Source organism: Meriones unguiculatus, chromosome 4 (genome assembly GCF_030254825.1).
Source record: "Meriones unguiculatus strain TT.TT164.6M chromosome 4, Bangor_MerUng_6.1, whole genome shotgun sequence".
NCBI classification, from domain to species: Eukaryota; Metazoa; Chordata; class Mammalia; order Rodentia; family Muridae; genus Meriones; species Meriones unguiculatus.
The window spans coordinates 135,582,872-135,604,416 of NC_083352.1; the positions used below are offsets into that span (position 1 = coordinate 135,582,872).

The window sequence follows — 21,545 nt, forward strand, 5'->3', positions numbered from 1 at the left end:
CAGAGCTGCCACGGGCTACACCTGAGCAGGGGTTCTAGGTTATCTCCATGAATGGTCCTTGGTTGGAGTATCAGTCTCAGAAAAGACCCCTGTGCCCAGATTTTTTGGTTCTGTTGCTCTCCTTGTGGAGTTCCATTCCCTTCCAAGTCTTACTATCTCCCCTTTCTTTCATAAGATTCCCTGCACTCTGCCCAAAGTTTGGTTATGAGCCTCAGCATCTGCTTTGATACCTTGCTGGGTAGAGTCTTTCAGTGGTAGGCTCCTGTCCTCCCTGTTTTCTCCTTCTTCCAATGTCTGTCTGCTTTGCCTTTCTGTGTGAGGATTGATCATCTTACCCAGGGCCCGCCTTCTTGCTTAGCTTCTTTGGGTGTACAGATTTTAGTATGTTTATCCTATATTATATGTCTAATATCCACTTATAAGTGAGTATATACCATGTGTGTTTTTCTGCTTCTGGGATACCTCACTCAGGATGATCTTTTCTAGATCCCATCATTTTCCTGCAAATTTCATGATTTTCCTGTTTTAAATTTTAAATTTCTGAGTAGTATCAATTAAATGAGTCTTTTGCTCATTTTCCTTTTAGGCTGCTATTTTTTTTTTTTGATTCCTGTTTGTTTTTCTTATTGACACATGAGCTACTTTTTCCTTAAATAAGAATATTAAAGATTAGTCATTTAGATGGGACTATGCTTGGAATTTATATAATCAGACATAGTAACTTACCTTTCTCTGAAATATATGGACATGAGCATACATTCCTATATTTCATATATATGCATATATGTCTTTATTTTATAATATACATACATATGTGCATAGAAACCAAAGCTATTTTCAAGGCTGTTTTAGAGATGTTTTAGGTTCAAAGCGATATTAAAAGGCAGGTATGGAAAGGTTGTTCCCTGCCCACTGCAGGAGCCTCCTTACTCCCCATGGTCTGCTTCCAGAGACTTAGTAGTTGACTTGCTACAAGTGTTGAACTCACACTGGTTTCCCCAAGTCCTTTCTTAACACTGGGGTTCACTTTGGTGTTACACATTTCACAAGATTTGCTAAATGCACGGTAACAAATGCCACTCTAGACTCATTCAGAGTATTTTCCGTGTCCTTGAATTTCTCTGTCTCTTTCTCAGTCGCCTTTATCTCCCCACTGCCCACGCTTTGCCACCCCCCAGGTCCTAGAAGCCAACAATCTTTATACTCTTCATGCTTCTTCCCAAACGAATGTCATATAACTGGACTCATAGGCCCATAATCTTTGCTGATTGGCTTCTTTCACTCAATAATATGCATTTAAATTTCCTCTCTGTCTTTTTATGTCTTGATAGCTCATTCTTTTTAGTGTTGAATAACCTTTGGTTCTTTTATTCTAATATTTCATATCACTTTTATATTTCATCTTTGCTCCTGCTGGAGCATGTTGGTATAAGAATTGAAGCTGAGGTTCAGTTCATTTTTTTCCTCAAATGTCTAACTAGTAGTCTTGAGGCACTAACTGAGTCATCTGTCTTCGAAATGGCAGCTAGCATATGCACATGGTCCTACTTCTAGACATGTTTCATTGATTGGCCTGTCACTTCCTACAGCAGCGTTGCTCCGTGAATCACATTCTGTGCTATTTTTGGTCTATTTGTTCCATCATTGCTGACCATATTATATCTGTGAATTCCCTGCTGTACTTCTAACAGGTTTTGATTTGTGTGTATCTTGCTTCACCATTGGACATAGTATACATTCATTAATGTTACTTACATTGAATTCTTGAATATATTTTCATTTTAAGAATGAGTTTGGGGAAATTTAGAACGTAAGATGCCTTCTTTCAATTGTATTGTATTGTGACTTTGTTCTACTTGTGATGTAGAATTTTGTTTGTGTGTATGTTTTGAGATAGAGGCTTGTTCTGTTGCTCACTTTGGCACTGAACTTGTAATCTTCAGGTCTCAACTTCCTCAGTAATACAATCACATCACAATTAATTTGCATTGTCAAGGATATTCTTTTTTTAATATTCATAGTATTGGCTTTTATTTATTTAATATCACTTCACTGTTTTATAATATTGTGATAACACTTGATTTCTTTTTTTTTTTTCTCAGTGCAGTTTATTCAGGAACCTTGAACAATCATCGGACCCTGGGGAAAGCCAGCCCACAGCTTAAATAGCCTCTGGGTAGCCAACCCCAGCATGCCACGTGGGCAATGCAGATAGGTCCACATACATGGAAGCAAGCCAGATCCTCAGCCTTAGCCAAATGTGGAGTTGTTTGTGACAGAGAGCACTCACCATCGGGAAGGTGGAAGGCGGAAACCAGCTCCATCTTTAGGGCACAGCATTATGGAGCTCTCTACAGTTCCCCCTTTTTGTTTTAGACGCATCAGGCAAGAGTAGAGGTCTGATCTCTGATATTAGAAATAAATTGGGACTTTGTACTGATGTTCATTTAGGTGTCATCCACCCAAAGAGCATCAGACCCGTCCGATACCTTTTTCTCAGAGGTGGGACCTGGGACATCAACCCGCATGCAATCAGACTTGCTCTCTGGGTCGAAAGCGGCTGACCCTGAGTGCAGTGCTTAGCCTCGCATCCTGAGCATAACATTTTAGCTCCCATGCTTGGGGAGACTGTCCTGCTTCAATGGCTGTAAAGGCCTGAACGGTCATGGCTGCATTATGCTGTTGTGAGACTCTAATCTTGCATATATACCACAGGCAAACCAAGGAGACCAACACCAGAAGGCCTGCTAATACAAATTACCTTTAAGCAGGTAAATGTAACACAGAATTGCCTCTGTGGAAGTTTGCCTTATGTGCCAATCCTGGGTGCTCTGTCCTAATCTTTGTGTAGGAGCCCACCATTAAAAATTCATATCGAGCATAGTGGTTAATGCCTATAATGCCAACATTGGAAAGCTGAGGGAGAAGGACTGTCACAAATTTGAAGCCATTTTAGGCTACATTGTGTGATCTAAGATCACCTAGGCTATGAATAGCACCTGATCAAAAAACAAAATAAATGGTTCATTCCTCTGCTTCTTTTTTTCTTTCTTTCTCTCTTTTTCATTTAACTATTTTTAAAAATTGCAGCACACTTATAGGAAGGCAAAGACAAAAATGAACCAAACAAAGACATATACAGCTGAAGATAATCAATAGGACACAGATAAAGGCCACATGTTTTTATATCCCGTCTAGAAGCCTTGACGTGTTCCCTCCCAGTCACTACTCCATCCCAACCACTGAAGCTCCATCAACACCATCAAACCCTTTAGCAGCTTTTATCTGAGCTTAGGCAATTGTTGTTGCCATATGTTCCAGCTGGCCTCAGTCTCCATGACTCTGACTGGCAATACCACCTACTTCAGCTTCCATGATTCCCACTTCTGTGTCCACTATGCAAAGAGCCTACTGAACCTCTCCCTGAACCCTTTCCCACTGGGCACAGCCTGGAAACCCTCACTTTCAGGGTCATTGACACATAATTCAAATATTCATTAGCACCTTTATTCTCTATGACATCAGGGGAAAAAAATACCTAGATGGAGCCACTACAACTGTCTTCAAGAGAAGAAGCAAGACCTATATTTAATCTACTTTCCTCTTAATTTCTTCATACATCTTTGAGTTTCTACCTGGAGTGTCTGGAACCAGCAGAAACTCTTTATACCGTGGTAAAATAGCCGGGCTTAGTTCTTATTCTTGAAACACACTTTTCCTTCCAGTTATTGGTTGACAGTTATTCTGATGCATTTCCATTACACCTATTGGGAAGTCATCTATTGGCAAAGTGTTTCCTTGATGACTACTTTGTAGATGTTCTTCTTTATCTTTGGATCTCGGCAACTCTTCAGAAATTGCATGAAGCTCTGGAGGTGTTTTGTTGTGATTGGACTCATTGTTGATTTATTTCTATTTATTCTGCTTGAAGTGCACAACATTTGAAGAAATTTGGCTATTTCAGAAGTTTCAGTGTGATGGGCCTAGTTGTGGATTTACTTTCGTTTGTTCTGCTTGGAGTTCAAAACTTTGGATACAATTTGGCCCAATGTCTTTTATTGAAATATAAAGTTACTGACACAATTCCTTCAGATATTGGTGCTGATCGATGTGTACCCTAATTCAGTTTGTAGTCTACTTCGGCACTATATGATAAACAACGTCCCCACGCCTTAGTGTTTGTTGTCTTATTTTCTCATTACCGTTTTTAGTTTGGACATATTTCTCGTATCTAACCTACAGTTCACACACCATCTTTCATGTGTCCCTAATATATTAGACCACGAATGTGTTCACTGAGTTAATTTGAGTTGGCACCTGTTTTACTTCTGTCTTGTCCTTTACTTTTTTTATTTTTATTTCCAATAACCATTCTCAGATAAAACTTCTAATCTTACCTTTATTATTTTATGAGTATCCAGTATCATCTTTTTTTTAATGTTTTCTTTATTTTTATTTTATGTGCATTGGAGCTTTGCCCTGTATGTATGTCTGTGTGAGGGTGTCTGATCCCCTGAAACTAAAGTTGTGGACAGTTGTGAGCTGCCATGTGGGAGCTGGGAATTGGACCTGTGCCCTCTGGAAGAGCATCCAGTGCACTTAACCACTGAGCCTTCTTGCCAGCCCCAGGGCCACTACCTTACACTCTGTATTTATCAGCAATAGCTTCAGCTCACACAGGCTGACTTCTCTCCTGCAGCTCAGCTACCTTGCTTCCTTTTATCTGTTTTTTTGCACGTATGTACTAGATATTATATTTCAGAAATTATTTATAAATATTGTTTGATGTGGATAAGGGCCTTTCTTTGCTCTAGTTACTATCTCATGTGTTTTCCTCAGGTGTTTGGGAGACCTGGAAGGTGGGCTGGATTAATTTACTTTGAAGATGGAGGTAATTTGAAAATGAGTAGCAGGCTTCAGACTCCTAGCTGGCTCACTGTTCTGTAGTGTTTGTTTCTTTGTGCTTTCTACACACAACACTTGAAAAGTCTCTCTGCCATTTTAGCAACATGACTTCAGACATTCTTTGCTAAAACAATAAATTACCTAAGACAAAGTCAGTTTTAACTTTAGGCTCACTATCTGGAGAGTCACCTTCTTCTGGACCTAGCCTGGCAATTCTTTTATTATCATGGTAACTTACCCTTTAAACAGCCTCTTTCTTAGACTCATATGTGCACACATTTCATCTACATCTATCTATCTATTTTCTTTCTACCTACCTATCATCTATCTATTATCTATCATCTATCTCTGGCTACCTCTATCTATCTACCTACCCATCATTTATCTATCTACCTATCATCTATATATCTAATATGTTGATATTTATATTATATGTGCAGCTCACACATGATAACAACAGGATTACATGAAACAATATACCAACTAATACAGCATATGTATATTTTTGTTTAGGTTGGCTAGTTAATAGTAATGAGAGAAATAACCCAAGTTATTTTTACTTTAATTGCTACGAGTAGAAATCACCTTTGTCACTTTTAAACAATTTATACTTTTCAAGTCAAAAATATATTGGGTTAATTATTTTGATACTAATTGTTAAAATTATTATTTTAACAATTTCCTTATGTTTAAATTACACTTCAGCACACAGAGCCTTCTCATACTGATCCTTCCTAGGTCTGAGTTTTGTTTTCCCTTCTGCACTTAGTTTATAAACCAGCCTTTGGTTCATTTCTTCAGAAACCAGGCCTGGATGTCACATTTTCTAAATCTTTGTGTTCCCAAGAAACTATTACTTGACAATAGCTTCCTGAGGTGCAGAAACAGGATCTACCAGCTCAGCCATTCTGGTTTTTCCTGGCACTTAGGGCTGGAAGCAGACGAAGACCAGTGTGATTGTGTTGACATTGCTTGTCCTGATTTACCTTTCTTGTATACTTTACAGGGCTTTCTTAGCCAGCAATCTTCAGAATTGTATGAGGTGTGGAAGTGTCTGTTATTTGAGTTTTCATTACCTCTGCATAGAAGTACAATGTATACTCTTACATTCTTGGCATAGAAACTAGCTTGTATTAGGAAAACATTTCTTCTATCTATTATTTTTCTATAGATTGCTTTATTTCTGTAGGCTCTGTTTACTCTTGTTGGTATTCCAAGGATGTGGATATGGAGATTTAGTCTCCTGGGTTTATTCTCCATATATCTCATAGTTATTCTCATTCTTACTGTATTCATTTCAATGGTTCCAAAACCATTGCTTATAGAATCCAGGCAGGTAACAATAAACAATATGAATGACACTAGCCTGGTTCAAAAATAATGAGTGACAAGGATTGAGGATAGCAACAATATTTCACCAAGATGCCAGTGTAAGAAAATAGCATCGGAATTGTACTCTTGTAGAAAAATTCACATCTGACTTTTAATATATACTACTCCTTAGTTGGAAAAAAGCTGAGGAAACCCCCCACAACTTACCATTGGGAAGGTCTTGGTCACTCACAGAATGACTGGTCACATCACTGTCCTTCATAGTATTGTCATCCTTTGCAGAATCTGCTAACAAACAAAAAGGGCTTTCAATTTTATTTTCAGCTGAGAAAAGGAGCTTCTTCTATTGCTAACAGGATTGTTTTACATTTAAGATAACACACTTTATTATTTCAAACTCTAACCATTAAAACACTTAAATATTTTCACCACCACAGACTAGTTTCTTGAAATATAACCTAAGAAAGCAGTACAAAGCTTCAAAAACAGAGAAAGTCATGGAGGAATCTTTGCAACAGAGAAGAAAGCATAAAGACAGCGTCACACACCAGTGAAAGTCTCAGAAATGTAGGAAAGGGTATGAAAGGAGGACAAAGCAGAAAGGATTAAAGTAATACCTAGTTTTAATGTTCTCAGTGTTCCCAGGATTCTAGTCACACACACACATGAATGCCAAGTCCCCAGACCAGTCAGCTATTGAATCTTGGAAATCGAGTCACAAGGTCACCCCAAGGTCCCAGAGCAGTTGACCAGGGCAAGGCGGGGATGCAGAACTTCTCTTTTCTATAAGGTGATATACAGAACCCCTCAAAGCACCTTTTAAAATACGAAATCAACATGTGCTCACTTTAAAATCTAGTGTATACTTTACTTGTGCGTGTTTGTGTGTGCACATGTACAGGTAGAGAGAACAGCAGGGCATGCATGTAGAGATAGATGGACAACTTGTACTACTTGTTTTTCTCCTTCTACTCTGTAGGTCCAGGAACCGAACTCAGGTCATCAGGTTTCCTGATAAGCCTTCTTGCCAGCCCCTACATGCCCAGTCTTAATGCTGTAGCTTATACTATAGAACAAACCACACAGCTCAAAGGAGTCTATGTTAGAGAACTTCTGCAATTTGAGAAGGATAGATGTTGAGCCCTCTCTGGAGGATCTTCAAAAAAAGATATTGAAAAGAGCATATAGATATGCTGTCAGCAACACAGAAAGTAGGCCTTTTACTCATTTTACAGGTATTTGCCGATGGATAACTATATAGCAGAGATGTGCTAGCCTCGGGGACCCAACAGGACATAGATGTCTGCCTTCACGAAGCTTGCAACCTTGCATACCTTTGTTTCTCTCCTTCCTTCCTTCTTTAATTCTTCCTGCCTCCCTTTTTTCTATTTTTAAAATTTTTCTTCATTAACTTATTTATTTAATCACTTTATAGCCTTCCCTTCTCCTCCCAGTCCTCTCCTCCCTAGTATACCTTTCTTACATAGCCCAAAAAGACAAAATTCAACATAGCTCAATATAACTAGTTGATCTTGTCAACAGGCAGCTAGGGAGAAAACTGGAGCCATCAAAACTATGACTTAATTCCTATGAGTTGCTGCGTCTCTCGGCTTGTGCCTTTTAGTTGAGTTCTAATGTTCTGAGAGAGCTAATCAGATAGAATCTAAAATAAAATTTTGTTTGTTTGCCTCCCTTCCCTGTCTCCCTCTCTTCCGTCTTCCTCTGCTTCTCAAAACTGGAGATAGCTTCAAACACGATGTTTTCCAGTTATTATCAGCAGCATGCTTCCTCAGTCTGCCATGAGCAACATTTGACGGTGAGAAACCTGGCTAGTTACTATATGAGTCAGCTTTAATAACCAGTGAATCAAACATACACCGGAGTATGCAGCTTTAATTAACTGCAAATAATTCCCCCAAGGCAAGTGCTTAATCCTCTGCACTGCTTCTCAGTTCTTTCTGAGCCTAATAATAAGTTTAAAAGTCAAAAATTGGAAGCAAAATTGAGCACAGACACATTTACCCAAACTGTTATCTCACACATGTCAAAACGGTAAAACCAAGTCCCATTAAAATATGCTTTTTAATGTTGGCACTACCATGGAAGAGAAGATTGAAGAGAAACACTTCAAATGCATTTCTGCATATTAACACCAAGAATAAATAATGGTTAATTAAAAGAATTTGTGTCAGTGTAAGAAATTGTTTTAGTTTTCTAGTTTATAAAAACATGTTATTGGTTGGTAAGTAATTTTACACAACTCTCCTTTCTCCCAACATTAACATCTGAGAACTATCTGAGATTCATGTGTATGTAAGGAAGGTATGTTAATCTATATGGAACAGCAACCACATATTGTACCAAAATTTTTTCTCAAGTGTCTATTAGTTTCTTTACTTGTTGGTGTTCTTTTTGTTCAGTTTTCGCTATGGAATCCAGACTAGGCTGGAACCTGTAATCCCCCTGCTTACTTGTTCTGAGGACTGAGATTACATGTCCAGCTAAGAAATGTCTTTTAAGTGACTATGTGTTTTAAGTTCATAAGCTTGCAATAGAATGATTTATACAAAGTAAAAAGTAGATGAAAAGCATTTGAAAACTTAATCACTAGGCTAGACCTGTTTTTGAAGCTCTGAGCTACCTATAGGACATAATTGCCTGTGTGCTCTTTACCCCATTTTATGTACTGCATTTATCGGTGAGTGAATCACGGTTAATGAGGACAAAGTGAAGGTTAGGGTGGACAGGGGACTGACATGGAGAGTCCGTCAGCATCTTCCCAGACCTGCGCTGAGACATTCACATCCCTCCACCAGCCTGCACTGCAGAGTGCTTTTGGTGCTACGGCCCTTGTAGAACAAACACCCTGGCTCGCCGAAACCCACTTCCATCTTCTCTGCTCACTTAGTGCCCATTGCAGTCCTTAGTCCCTTCTGTACACTCATGGGGCTTGTGGGGAGGAAAGCCTCCTGCAGCAAGTCCTTTTTCATCTCTTTGCTTCTCCAAGATCCCTCACCCTGCTGTCTAACGCGGGTCAGTTCCCAGCTTCCATGCAGAACTTTATAAGCCAAGCATGCTGGTTAAGCCCTGAAAATCCGGCACTCTGGAATAAAGAGGAAGCAGCTATGAGTGAGTGAATGCGTTCCAGGTCAGTCTTGGCTGATCAGGGACACTCTGGCCAAGGACAAAAAGAGTTTGTAAAAGTGCTGGGGATCCTTTTATTTCCCTTTCCTATTTGCTTTTGTTTTTATTTTGTTTAGTTTTGAAACACGCTTTTGCTTTGTGGTCCAGATAGGTCTGAATTGTCAATCCTTCTGCCTCAGCCTCATTGGTGCAAGGGTTATAGGCATAAAGCTATAATTATGTCATATTTTCTTATAAGTCAGGGATTAGAAAACTAGAGCCTGCAGGGCAGAGAAACCCTGTCTCAAAAAAAAGAAAAAAGGAAGAAAGAAAGAAAGAAAAAAAGAAAGAAAGAAAGAGAGGAGGGAGGGAAGGAGGAAGGAAGGAAGGAAGGGGGAGAGAGAGAGAGAGAGAGAGAGAGAGAGAGAGAAAGAAAAGAAAAGAAAAGAAAAGAAAAGAAAAGAAAAAAAGAAAGAAAGAAAACTATAGCCTGAAGGTCAAAAACCATCACCTATGTTGTGTGACCTTTGTGCTATGTATGATTTTTGTGGTTGACAAGATAGTGATCTATTATGATGCTTTTAAAAGTATGTGATTCGCATTTCAACGTCTCTAAATCTGTATTGAGATACAGTCATGCTTCTTTGTTTATATATTGTAATTATAGTTTATGTTAATTTTGGCTTCTTTAGGGCGTTGATTTACAATTACTGATGCAAGTTCTGGGGTTACAAACTTTATTTACAGTTTTACATGATCTATAGCATATATCTCAGTGGCTCCAGGGCACAACCAATTGTTAATTTCATCAAACAAATATAGGAAATTATAAATCCTAAAGCACAGTCTGATTTTAGGTATGAAATATGTGAAAAATATAGCTTAGAGAAATGTTATTTGAGTATATCAATGTATATTCACAAATGCATATTTTATGTGCTAATAAAATTTTCATAACAGCGTGACCAATTATTAAGTATGCTATGTCTCAGATGTGAAACTTATCTTCATAAAGCCATATGAGAACTCTAAGCCCATGACAGCATTCACAAATATTCCAGGAAGCTATGGAAGACTGTTTCTACAGAAGTCATTCTATTAAAACAGCACTTGAATTTTCAGCCTCATCAACTAGTTGCAGTGGGCTTGGACCCATATATTTTTGATGATGGGCTGTATTATATCATACTTAAGGGTTTTAAATGATAGTACAGCTTTTCTGCTTTGGGGGACAATGGAAGACACATTTTTATATGTATATAAAATTATCCTTCATAACGAGAGGGAGAAAATATATCTAGTTGTTGTGGTCTTAATGTTATAACCTCAAACTCATATGATAAAATCCCATACTGTGATAGTACAGTGGAGAAGGCCTCCTGGGCAGTCAGGCCATGGTGGTAGAACAGGTGCCTTTACCAAAGAGGACTCATTTACTTGAAATAGCCAGAATCTGGAAACAACCCAGATGTCCCTCAACTGAGGAATGAATACAGAAATTGTGGTACATTTACACAATGGAATACTACTCAGCAATTAAAAACAAGGAAATCATGAAATTTGCAGACAAATGGTGAGAAGTAGAAAAGATCATCCTGAGTGAGGTATCGTAGAAGCAGAAAGACACACATGGTATATATTCACTTATAAGTGGATATTAGACATATAATATAGGATAAACATACTAAAATCTGTACACCTAAGGAAGCTAAGCAAGGGTAAGATGATCAATCCTCACTCAGAAAGGCAAAGGGGACAGACATTAGAAGAGGGAGAAAACAGGGAACAGGACAGGAAACTACCACAGAGGGCCTCTGAAAGACTCTACCCAGTAGGGTATCAAAGCAGATGCTGAGGCTCATAGACAAACTTTGGGCAGAGTGCAGGGAATCTTATGAAAGAAGGGAGAGATAGAAATACCTGGAAAGGACAGGTGCTCCACAAGGAGAGCAACAGAAACAAAAAATCTGGGCTCAGGGGTCTTTTCTGAGACTAATACTCCAACCAAGGATCTTCATGGAGATAACCTAGAACCCCTGCTCAGATGTAGCCCATGGCAGCTCAGTGTCCACGTGGTTTCTCTACTAATGAGAGCAGAGGCTTTCTCTGTCAGCGGCTGGCTCTTTGATCACCTTCCCTGTCCCCTGAGGGGGTTGGGCAGCCTTACCAGGAAGACAATGCAGCCAGTCCTGAAGAGACCTGATAGACTAGGGTCAGATGGAAGGGGAGGACGACCTCCCCTATCAGTGGACTGGGGGAGGGGCATGGTAGGAGAAGAGGGAGGGAGGGTGGGTGGGATTAAGGGAATGAGGGAGGGGGCTACAGCTGGGATACAAAGTGAATAACCTATAATTCATAAAAATTAAACTAAATTTTTTTTAAAAAAAGAAGGCTGAGAGACACATCTCCCCCAACACTTGAGGACAGAACACAAAGGCTCTATCTATGGACTAGAAAGTGGACATCAGCAGACAGGGAATCCACCAACACCTTGGTCTTAGATTTTCCAACCTCCAGAACTGCAAGAAATGCATTTGTTTTGCTTAGAAGCTACTTTATTTGTGACTATCTTGGATATCCATCTAAATAGGCCAGGAAGAGTTTCCTATGATAACTAAAGGGTTGATTATTCCTTGGCAAGTTCCACAGATCACCTTGGAAAACGGACTGTGTATCCTGAGCTCTTCTGGCATCCTGAGCTGCACCTTTTCCCTAATTCCAAAAATTATCATTTGGAAATGTTATAGATGTAAAATACTTATCACCCAATTCTCAGATTCATCAATTTTTTTTTTAAATAACAGAAACAGGAATTAAATTTGTAGAGAGAATCTGACTTTCAAAATCTGTAAGGTCAGTGTTATATTTAAGAATTTTTTCAAATGCAAATATTAAATTAAATATTCAACCCAAAAGTATATATATATAGATGTGCTTTTAAAATTAATAAGAATTTTTAAGAGGTCTTTCATAATTTTTTTTTTCAAAATCTCATTTAGAAAGTTAAAAAAGAATAAAGTTAAAAGAATATTTAAAATAGGTGAAATGGAAATCCCATAAAACAAGAAATCTAAGAGGCAGTAATTTAATACCATTGTACATTGCTGTGTGAAATAATCTTGGGTGGGTTAAAGCTGTAGCAACAAATGGTGAATTTTTACCCTTTCTTTTACTTTTGAATTTTCCTAGAATTATTTGAACTATAAAGTCATGTAAACACTTGTTTTTAACATGACATCTTTTCAGTACAAATATTCTTAACCTGGAGGGCTCTGAATCTACTCTAGAGATCCATAAATATTCACAAAATGAACATTTGTGTGTGTTCATATGTCCACTTTTGGGGAAAGAGAGTTTTTATTACATTCTCTTAAGGATGCTTGGCCCCAGAAGGATTAACAATAGCTACAAACACTCGTATTCTAATGTTTGTGATGCTGTAGCTTTATAAAATATTTTCAAGACTATTTTTTTAAAAGAACTTTAAAACTGAGATGTATATAGTAGTGCAGAAGACGGCACATTTGGGGGAGAGAGAGAAAGAAAGAATGAAAGCAAAACCAAAACACTTTGTGCCAAAATAACCTTGCAAGGTATCACTAAAAGCTAAACACTAAAAGCTGTTTTGACATCATCTAAAAACAAACAAAAAAATCTGGCCGCTGAGGTGAACCACAGCTAAAAATGTAACTGGCTTTGGAAATATATTAAAAAGTCCATCTGTATTACATAGTGATGACAGTTAATAACAATGTCTGATATGCAATTGTCCCTTGGTACCTGCATATTTTCCTTCCCAGAACTTCAGTGTACATAACAGATGACTAACTGATTCCAGAGACACTCTTAAGGCAAGAAGTCTACAAACTGCTTCTAGCAATATTAGGAGCCCTGAACTTCCATTGAACCAATAGCAGGCCATGTGCTGTAGAATCTTTAATATGTTTGTACAAAATAAATGTTGGACATAAGAAATGTGCAAGTCTCTACCCAGAACTAGAGCTTGACACAAAAGTAACAGAAACCATCAGTTATATGATTATTATTATTATTATTATTATTATTATTATTATTCTAAATTGAGTTGATTTTACCAAGTCAGACATTTAGCCTGGCCAGCTCATTGGGATTTCCTTTTATTATGTGAAGCAATTAGGAAGAAGGTAATTTGCCCTCCATTTGATCAGGGTGCCAGTCCATAGTGAACTAGAGTCTATGTGGCTGTTTGTGTCCTCATGGATGTGGCAACAGTTACTTATTTATGTGGGAATGATACACATAACTATCCGTTCCTCCAGCATTCAGCTAGGAATGAGCTGGCAGAGGCTGGTCCCAGTGAGGCTGGAACACAAGGATGAACTATATTTACCTGAAACATATCCAGACCCTCAAACAGGTCATGGCTCTGGGTATCAGGAGGCCCAGATGAGCTATGGCTGCTCATTTGTCTTCATTATGCTCTCGTTAACTCCCATTAAAAGGTGGCCAATAATTCCTAGAGATTTGGAATTCAGCCTCTAATAGCCTTTGAGGTATGTTAGAAAATCGCCATCATACACAACTAATTCAGTTCTTATTAAAATACATTCTAAATACCAGGAAACTTATTTAAAATAGTTTGAGCATGCCTTCCTGGGAGCAGAAATTGTCCTGTAGGTTGTTATTGAAAATTGAAGTAAATTAGAAAGGCAGTAATGATGGTGGACAAATACTAACAGAAGACTAAGATTCTGGACTTACACCTATAAGTTGTTTAACTCTATGGAAATTAATCCAACTTAACAAATATCAGTTTATGGAGGGTGTTGACTTACATAATCTTTTGAAGTTACTTCACAATACTATTCTGTGGCTATAATCAAAATATAATTGTTCAGACATTATTTTTCTGTGACCATTCCAGTGCTGCCTTCAACTACCTTCATTACCAATAAAACAAGGGTTAATAGTGGCAAGCTCTGTAGCGTGGCTCCAAGGCCGTTGTCTCCTTCCTTAACTGAGCATCTGGACTAAGAACCATCACGACACAGAACAGAACAGCTGGATACAGAGTTAAGATGGACCATGATGGAAAAAGAAATGCTTAATTACCCTTTCCATCAAGTTAATTTTTCCCCTTTGGCAATGTAAACAAAGGAAAATCTGCTCTTATTTTTGGTTGTCTTGTGATTTGGTTGTTTAAGCATCCTTGACCTCATTTTTCTGACCTTAACTTTCTCCACCTTGCAAGGCATCACACTGCAAGCCTTCTTGACATTATTAAAAAGCAAATCTGGCCAGGCCTCAGGCATGGGATATAGCTAAGGCTCTCAATGTGGATAGAGTCGAATTGTGCAAAGTAGCACACTGACATTAGGAGTTGGTTGTATGACATGCAGTTATAGTCAACAGCAGCATGCTCTTCACTACAGTTCTTTCCCGCTCGCAGAGGATGTTTTCCTTCCTGGACCCCATCGTCACATACCAGAATCAATAGATTGAATGTGTGTGTGTGTGTGTGTGTGTGTGTGTGTGTAGGATATGTATGAATTTACATATGCATAATTTAAAGGATATGCATAGATTATGTATGTATATATACATAATGTATAACATATATTGTATAATATATCATATACAATATATTAAATTATTATAATTATATATTATAATATATAATCTATACATATATACACATATACACATGTCTATACATATATAATCTATGCATATCCTCTAGATTATTTTAATTATTGTATTATTTAATTATTTCCAGATTTCTTCTAATAAAATATAAATGCTATGCAAATTATTGTTAGGATGATTAGAAGAATGCCAAGAAAAGTGAGTTTTCACGTGTTTAACCCTTGTCAACTTTTTCTTCTAATACTGAAATGCTGAGTTAGTTGAATAGGCCACTGTGGTATTCATAGATAAGGTATTCAACTATTTAAAAACCCACTAAAAGGGTAGATTTTAAAAGTATTTTAAAAAACAAAAATGCTATCTGAGGTAATATAGATCTGATATTCATGACTTGAATCATTTTACAAAATAGATGTATGCAATAGCTCAGCTTGAGAATGCTCTCCAAATCCTGTGTATAAAGGCTTGGTCCCCATATTGACATTATTGATAAATACTGGAACCTTCTGGGGAGGAAGGTTTCATATCAGTGGGAGTATTGTTCTTAGAGGGAATTGTAAGACCCTGACATTTTCCTTTCTCACTTTTCAAACTGGTGAATAGCCTTCCTCTACCACATAGTCCTGACATGATGGATTATCTCACTACAGGCTCAAAAGCAAATGATTCCAGCTGTCCAGGGACTGAAAATACTGAAAAAAGAAAACTTTTCTCTTACTAAGTCAATGATCTCAGGTATCTGTTACACTAATTGAAAGCTGAGTACTACAACATATTTAAGAATTTCATGTTGTAAGTTATAAATGCATACAAATCTATTTTCCAGTTAAGAAAAAGTTTATCTACCAATGTGAGAGAATAGAAGTGATACATTTATACTTCAATCTAATTTGGTCAGATAAGAGGCTATCGTGACTATGCTGTGGAGACGGCCACATCCTAGAAGAATGAAGAGGACTTTTATAGTTATCTTGGAACAGTGGAGCGGTATGTCTCAGTCGTCTTATTCCAATGGAAGCTCAGTCATTTCACAAATGCAATAATTCAGGTCTCCTGATAGTTCAGTCACAGGCTTAAAAGGCAAGTAGAGATACTGTTCATAACCAAACATTTTCTAGAATTTTCAAAAACTCACTCATAAGCTACCCTGTTGGGTCCCGACTCTTCTCTCCCCACAAAATGATGTAAAGTGGTACCTGGAGACTGAATGAGAATATGTGCTCGTTGTGGGAGTCATCAATTCTATGTGAGCTCCAAAGAGCTAGACACCTCTTTTTGACCAGGAATTTGTTCCTCACATTGGGAAGGGCCCACAAAACCCTCCAACAAATGAGCAAAGACTAGAGGTTGAATGACTCATGAGATTCCATTTTCTTATGTTCTTTTTTCTTTTGTTTTTTTTTTTTTTTTCTGAAATTTTATACCATATAAATTACTTCAGAGTAATGAAGCATATGAGCACAATTATTTTACTCTCACTTCTATTACTGTATGTTCAAACTGAATCCAGGTTTTGAATATTGGTAAATAATCCTCGTGGGAGAATAGTAGCAGTAAAGGTCTAAAGCCAGCCTGCTTCTCTTCTTCACATTCCTTCCCAGGCTGCTCCTGCTCCTGGGATCTCTCTAGAGCTAGAGTTCATAGACTAGCACCAGGCCTGTCCAGCTCAGCCTTACAGCAGACTATCTACCCTCTCCGATCCTGCTGGACTTATCTCAAGATTGCTCCAGACAGTTCCAGCAGAGGAGTTTTCTGGGAATGAATGGGAGTGCTACCCTTGGTATACCAGAAGTGCAAAGCATTAAATACCTGCTGTTGACCCCAAAGAAATGAGAGTTGTATCACTCCCTCATAAATATACTTCTGAATCTATCCCACACCTTTCTGAGAGGAATGCTGCCTCAGATCTCCACATCAGTACCTTGCTTGTTGATACAATCCATTGGAAATCTTTTCTTCTCTGTTCCATTTTTCCAGGTCTCATATTTGCTTCTGGCACCCCACCAAGTATACAATGTACATCTTACAATTCATTTTTGTGGGAACCCAAACCAAGGCAGCCAAGACAATCATCAATATTTCTCCTAAGATGTGTTGTCAAAACTGAACTTCTACCTCGCTTTCTTAACTGAACTGTTCTAGTACACCATAGGGACTTTAATTAGGAGACACAGAGAACAGTGCCTTCCGCTTAATCAGGAGAAATGAGGGGAGTGGCCATATGCTGCCATGTCATCCTCACAGTGGGGCGACAGATAACGATGAAGGACAGGTTCTGGAAAGATATCTCCAGTTTGGACCACAGCCTTTAAGGTCTCTTGGCGTAAAAGTGTCCTATGACAGGGTAGGAATAATCTTAGATTATTAAGAGTTGGTTAGCTTCAGAATGGATGACTGGCAGATAAAGCTTAGTAGTCTCTTGGGGGAACTGCATCATAAACTCGTGCATTATGGATGGTGCAAGGCAATGAGATAATGAAGTAGCATCTTTACTCCTCAAGTCTCTGATCAACACCATGAATCACTGTTATACAACTTGAATATGTGAATCTTGTAAGTACATTTCTAATTTTACATTTATTATCTAAGTGTGCATATATAGGCACTTTAAGTTATTCTAAAGCACATCTCACAAATATTATTTTAAGAAGTTTGACATTTTTTTTAGATCTATCTTTTAAATTTCTGCTTTTATACTTACTTCAAAAATAAAGCATTCAGGAAATGTGTATCAGACCAAAAATTGACAAAAAGTTAGAGAGGAGCAGGCTGGTAATGCAGAATAAAACAAGTTCACTACATTTTATTTTCCAACAGAGTCTGGTTGTAGCAAACAATCAGGTGGCACTTAGTGTTACAGGAAATGGGTATATAGAGGGTTTTTTTTTTTGTGATGAGGCTAATATTTCCCAAACAAACTAAATTTTCCCAAAAAATATATTAAATACTGGATGTTGAGAATATATTTCAGTGGTAGAATTCTGCCCTCCAAAGTGCAAGGCCTTGGGTTCAGTCCCAAGCACTAGAAAAAAAGAATACTATAAAATGTTATTTCACAAAGATCCTGAGAAACATACTAAGGATTAACTTTAAAATATGCTATTTTCTACTTTCAAAATAACCTTGTTTGAACTTTCTGACATTCTAGAGTAAACTCTAGCACAGTTTCTAGAAGTTATGGCCACTTTTCCTAATCCAGTGGCTGACTGTACACTGTGCTTCTTTTTTCACAGACTTCCTGGCTTACATAACACATATTCACTCCTTACAATGCGGGATTCTGGGGTCAGCGAGAAGGAGCAGTATGGGGAGTGTTAGCTAACACTGAAGCCCTGAGAAAAGCCCACTGGACACCTCATAGTGGAGACACTTTTATACATCTCTAAGAAGAGTTTTTAGTGCAGTCACCCTATAATAATGACAGTGTGTCCCCTTCCTTCTCACCAGGCATCGTAAGCTATGAGATGAAAAGCCAGGAATGGGCTGCCTCTTTAAGGACTGGTTAGTGGGTTCCTACAGAACCCCCAAACATTACAGCCTGTTGCCATTGACCTTGGTGACCCTCTAGACTGAATTTGATGGTAACACCCTATCGCCGGAGAGACCAAATCTCTTAGTCACAGGTCGTAGAGAAACTGAGCTGATACTGACCTTAATTCTACTGGCTATCTTTAATAGAAATGGAAGGTGGTATGCATGTTATCAGGGAAGAAAAGGAAACACTTGTCTTACCCATATGTGACTCCTACGAGCGACAAAAATGGCTGGCCTGGGAAGACTTGTCTATTGGTGTAATGGTGGCATGAATGTTTTGGTAGTAACAAACACTGTCTGATTACATTAAAGGTTCTTCTATAACATAGCACTGCGGTTAGTGGAACGATACGTGGCTACGGACGTGTTAGGCCTATTATTCTGCCAATAGAGAGTATTAAACTCCTAATGTCTTATCACCATACCCACACATTAATGCATCTCTCAGCGCTAGTCAGATAAACTTTTTTTTTTCTTTCACTAGAAGACAATGAGCACGAAGATCAATGAGACAAGAATAAGAGACTCTGGAGTGCTAGCTCTAAAGGAGACATTTATAAAGCATCCTTTCTCCTAAGGCTCAAGGATCATTGCAGATGAGGAGCCAGACACAAGAGCCAGAGGTGCTTTTCAGTAACAACAGGACAGTTGCACATATGAGCTCACACTGTGGTGAGGCACTAGACTTGCCCCAAATCAAGCTGGGCAAAATCCAAGAACGGGAGAATGGGGAGGTAGTTTCAAAGTCCCAGTCCTAGCCAAGCAGATATTGGCAATTGCTAACTTCTGGAGAAGGAGTCATTTTTCTTCAGGCATAAAGGGCATGAAACACTACCCATATTTTAATACATGGTCCTAAACCCATGAACAGAAAGATAGCACTAAGTGGACTCATTAGGTTTAAACAAACAAACAAACAAACAAACAAAAAACCAGAACACATAAAATTTGGGGAGGATAGATTTGGTCAAAACACATTCTAAACATGTATGAAATTCTCAAGCAACAAAAACAGAAAGAAAAAAAATGGATTTGCCTAATGCACTGGGTCAGGGAGTCCTACAGTCATGGCAGGCATATTAGGATGGTGGGGAGAGGTAACTCTAAGGGTAAAATAGTGGCACTCATATCTTGGTGGTAATCAACGGTTCTCTAATAGGGCTTCAGGCCTGCTAAACAGAAGGAAAATAATGCCTGACACTGGACAGTTCGCCAACCACCCAGGGCTAGAGAGGTCATGGGTCCTAGAGGAGAATCTACCACTATCACTTCACCAATCAGCATTATTCCTAAAATTCATTTAGGAATAATCTACTCTTATACTCACAGATAAATATAGCTCTCACCCCCTGATCAAAAAAACTTCTCTTTGTTACAAAAGGAAACCATTTCAGAGAACCACAACAGATCAAAATATAGAGAAGTGATTGTAGGCTTACAAGCCCAAACTGATACATTGACAACACAACTCCGGCAACTAAAGCTCAGGAAATATTATGGAAGAAGGGATAGGAAGATTATTAGGGCCAGAGGGCTGGGAAAGCTGTTGTGAGACTGTGCCTCCCAAATATGGCAGGAAAGATTCACTGCTGGTGCCCCAGCAATATGGCTGATTAATAAGGCCCAAATAACTACACCACCAATAGAGATGCTAACAGGGGAAGCAGAAATCTCACAGGACTCCATCCATAGGCAAAGAACTGCAGATAATCAAGGAATGCAGAGAGTTCCAGGGATGATGCCTCTAATTGACAATCAAATATAAGTGGTCAGCCCCCAAATCACACACATACAAATAACACTAAAAACACAAAACGGGTTGTATTTATAAATGTAACAAAAACAATGAAAGAAAAAGAGACGGTGATTTCAAGAAGGAGCAAGGAGATACATGAGAGTGCTTTGAGAGAGCAAAGGGAAGGGGAAAATGATGTAATTTTATGAAAAAATTCTTGGGAAGAAAGAAAAGGTAGGAAGAGTCACTTGCAAGAAGAGAAGTTCAATCATTTCTTGCTAAATAAATACAGCAACACATCAAGGGGCATCAGCAGAACAGGAGCCCCATATTCAGTTGAGAAATATGCCAATACACTACTCCAAGATGTAATGACAGCTATGGACCATCAGTACCTATTATTCTAATACTGATGGAAAAAATTGAGAAGTTTATCCTTAGAGTCTACCACATAAAGACTGAATAATCCTCAAATACATGTATGATTACATCTCAATTATTTTTTAAAGCACTATATGGTAAATAAAACCAACAAAACTTTTAGGGTTAGATTTTAGGTGTCATTGTTAAAGGAAAGTTATGGAATTTGGGCTAACTGTGCTAGTACAGGAATCCGCCAATCATTGTACTGGGGATGAGAGAGAGATGATGAATCTACGTCACCTTGTCTTCTCTTAGTTTCCAGGGCAGTAATTTCTTTTTTGAAGAGTTCTAAGGTGAATATTTCATTGAAAGATTCCACTGGAGCCAACTTGGGACAATAAAAGAAACACATTGATTGGGACTAATCCAAAGTTGAGAACATTGAAAGGATGCACACAGAGAGTGAGAAGGAGGGGCCAAGCACAAGAAGAAAGAGTAGGAGGGATGGATAATGGTAGCTCAGCCAACACTCATCTCCAAGAAACTAGAAAGTTTACTTTGGCTTGTAAAGCAGCATCTCCAAATAGTCACAGGAATGACTGGAAGATACATCTACCTAAGTGCAACCAGGGGTTTCCCTGAGGATACTGAACTACTATTTATACACGAATGGTAGTTAATGGATAAAGTGTTTGCTTTGTGTTGCCTTGACCCAAATATCCTGGTCTGGTATTTCCAGTCCTCCACTGTAAATTGGGGTGTTTTTCTCAGCATCTGATGATTGACTGAGTGATGGATCTGTCGCTTAGGTCAAGAAAGTTTATCGATTGTCCCTGTTATCCATTGTCCTTAAAATAGGTCTCTGGCTCCTACTTTCATCTGTTCATAAACGTTCTTCGTAAAGGTGGAATAGCTTCTGAATGTGTCT

At 38.4% G+C, this 21,545-nt stretch overlaps 1 protein-coding gene across 6 annotated transcripts in view; it reads right to left on the minus strand.

Annotated features, from left to right (window-relative positions):
- The window catches only part of Macrod2 (mono-ADP ribosylhydrolase 2), a 1,947,949-nt gene that overhangs the window by 78,790 nt on the left and 1,847,614 nt on the right, over nt 1-21,545 (minus strand). For 4 of the 6 annotated variants that reach the window (XM_060383167.1, XM_060383164.1, XM_060383165.1 and 1 more), the window contains one exon: nt 6,445-6,525. In XM_060383167.1, the coding sequence (XP_060239150.1) occupies nt 6,445-6,525 (81 nt within the window). The remainder of the gene's footprint in view (nt 1-6,444; nt 6,526-21,545) is intronic. The other 2 variants (XM_060383166.1, XM_060383163.1) reach the window with 1 other exon arrangement.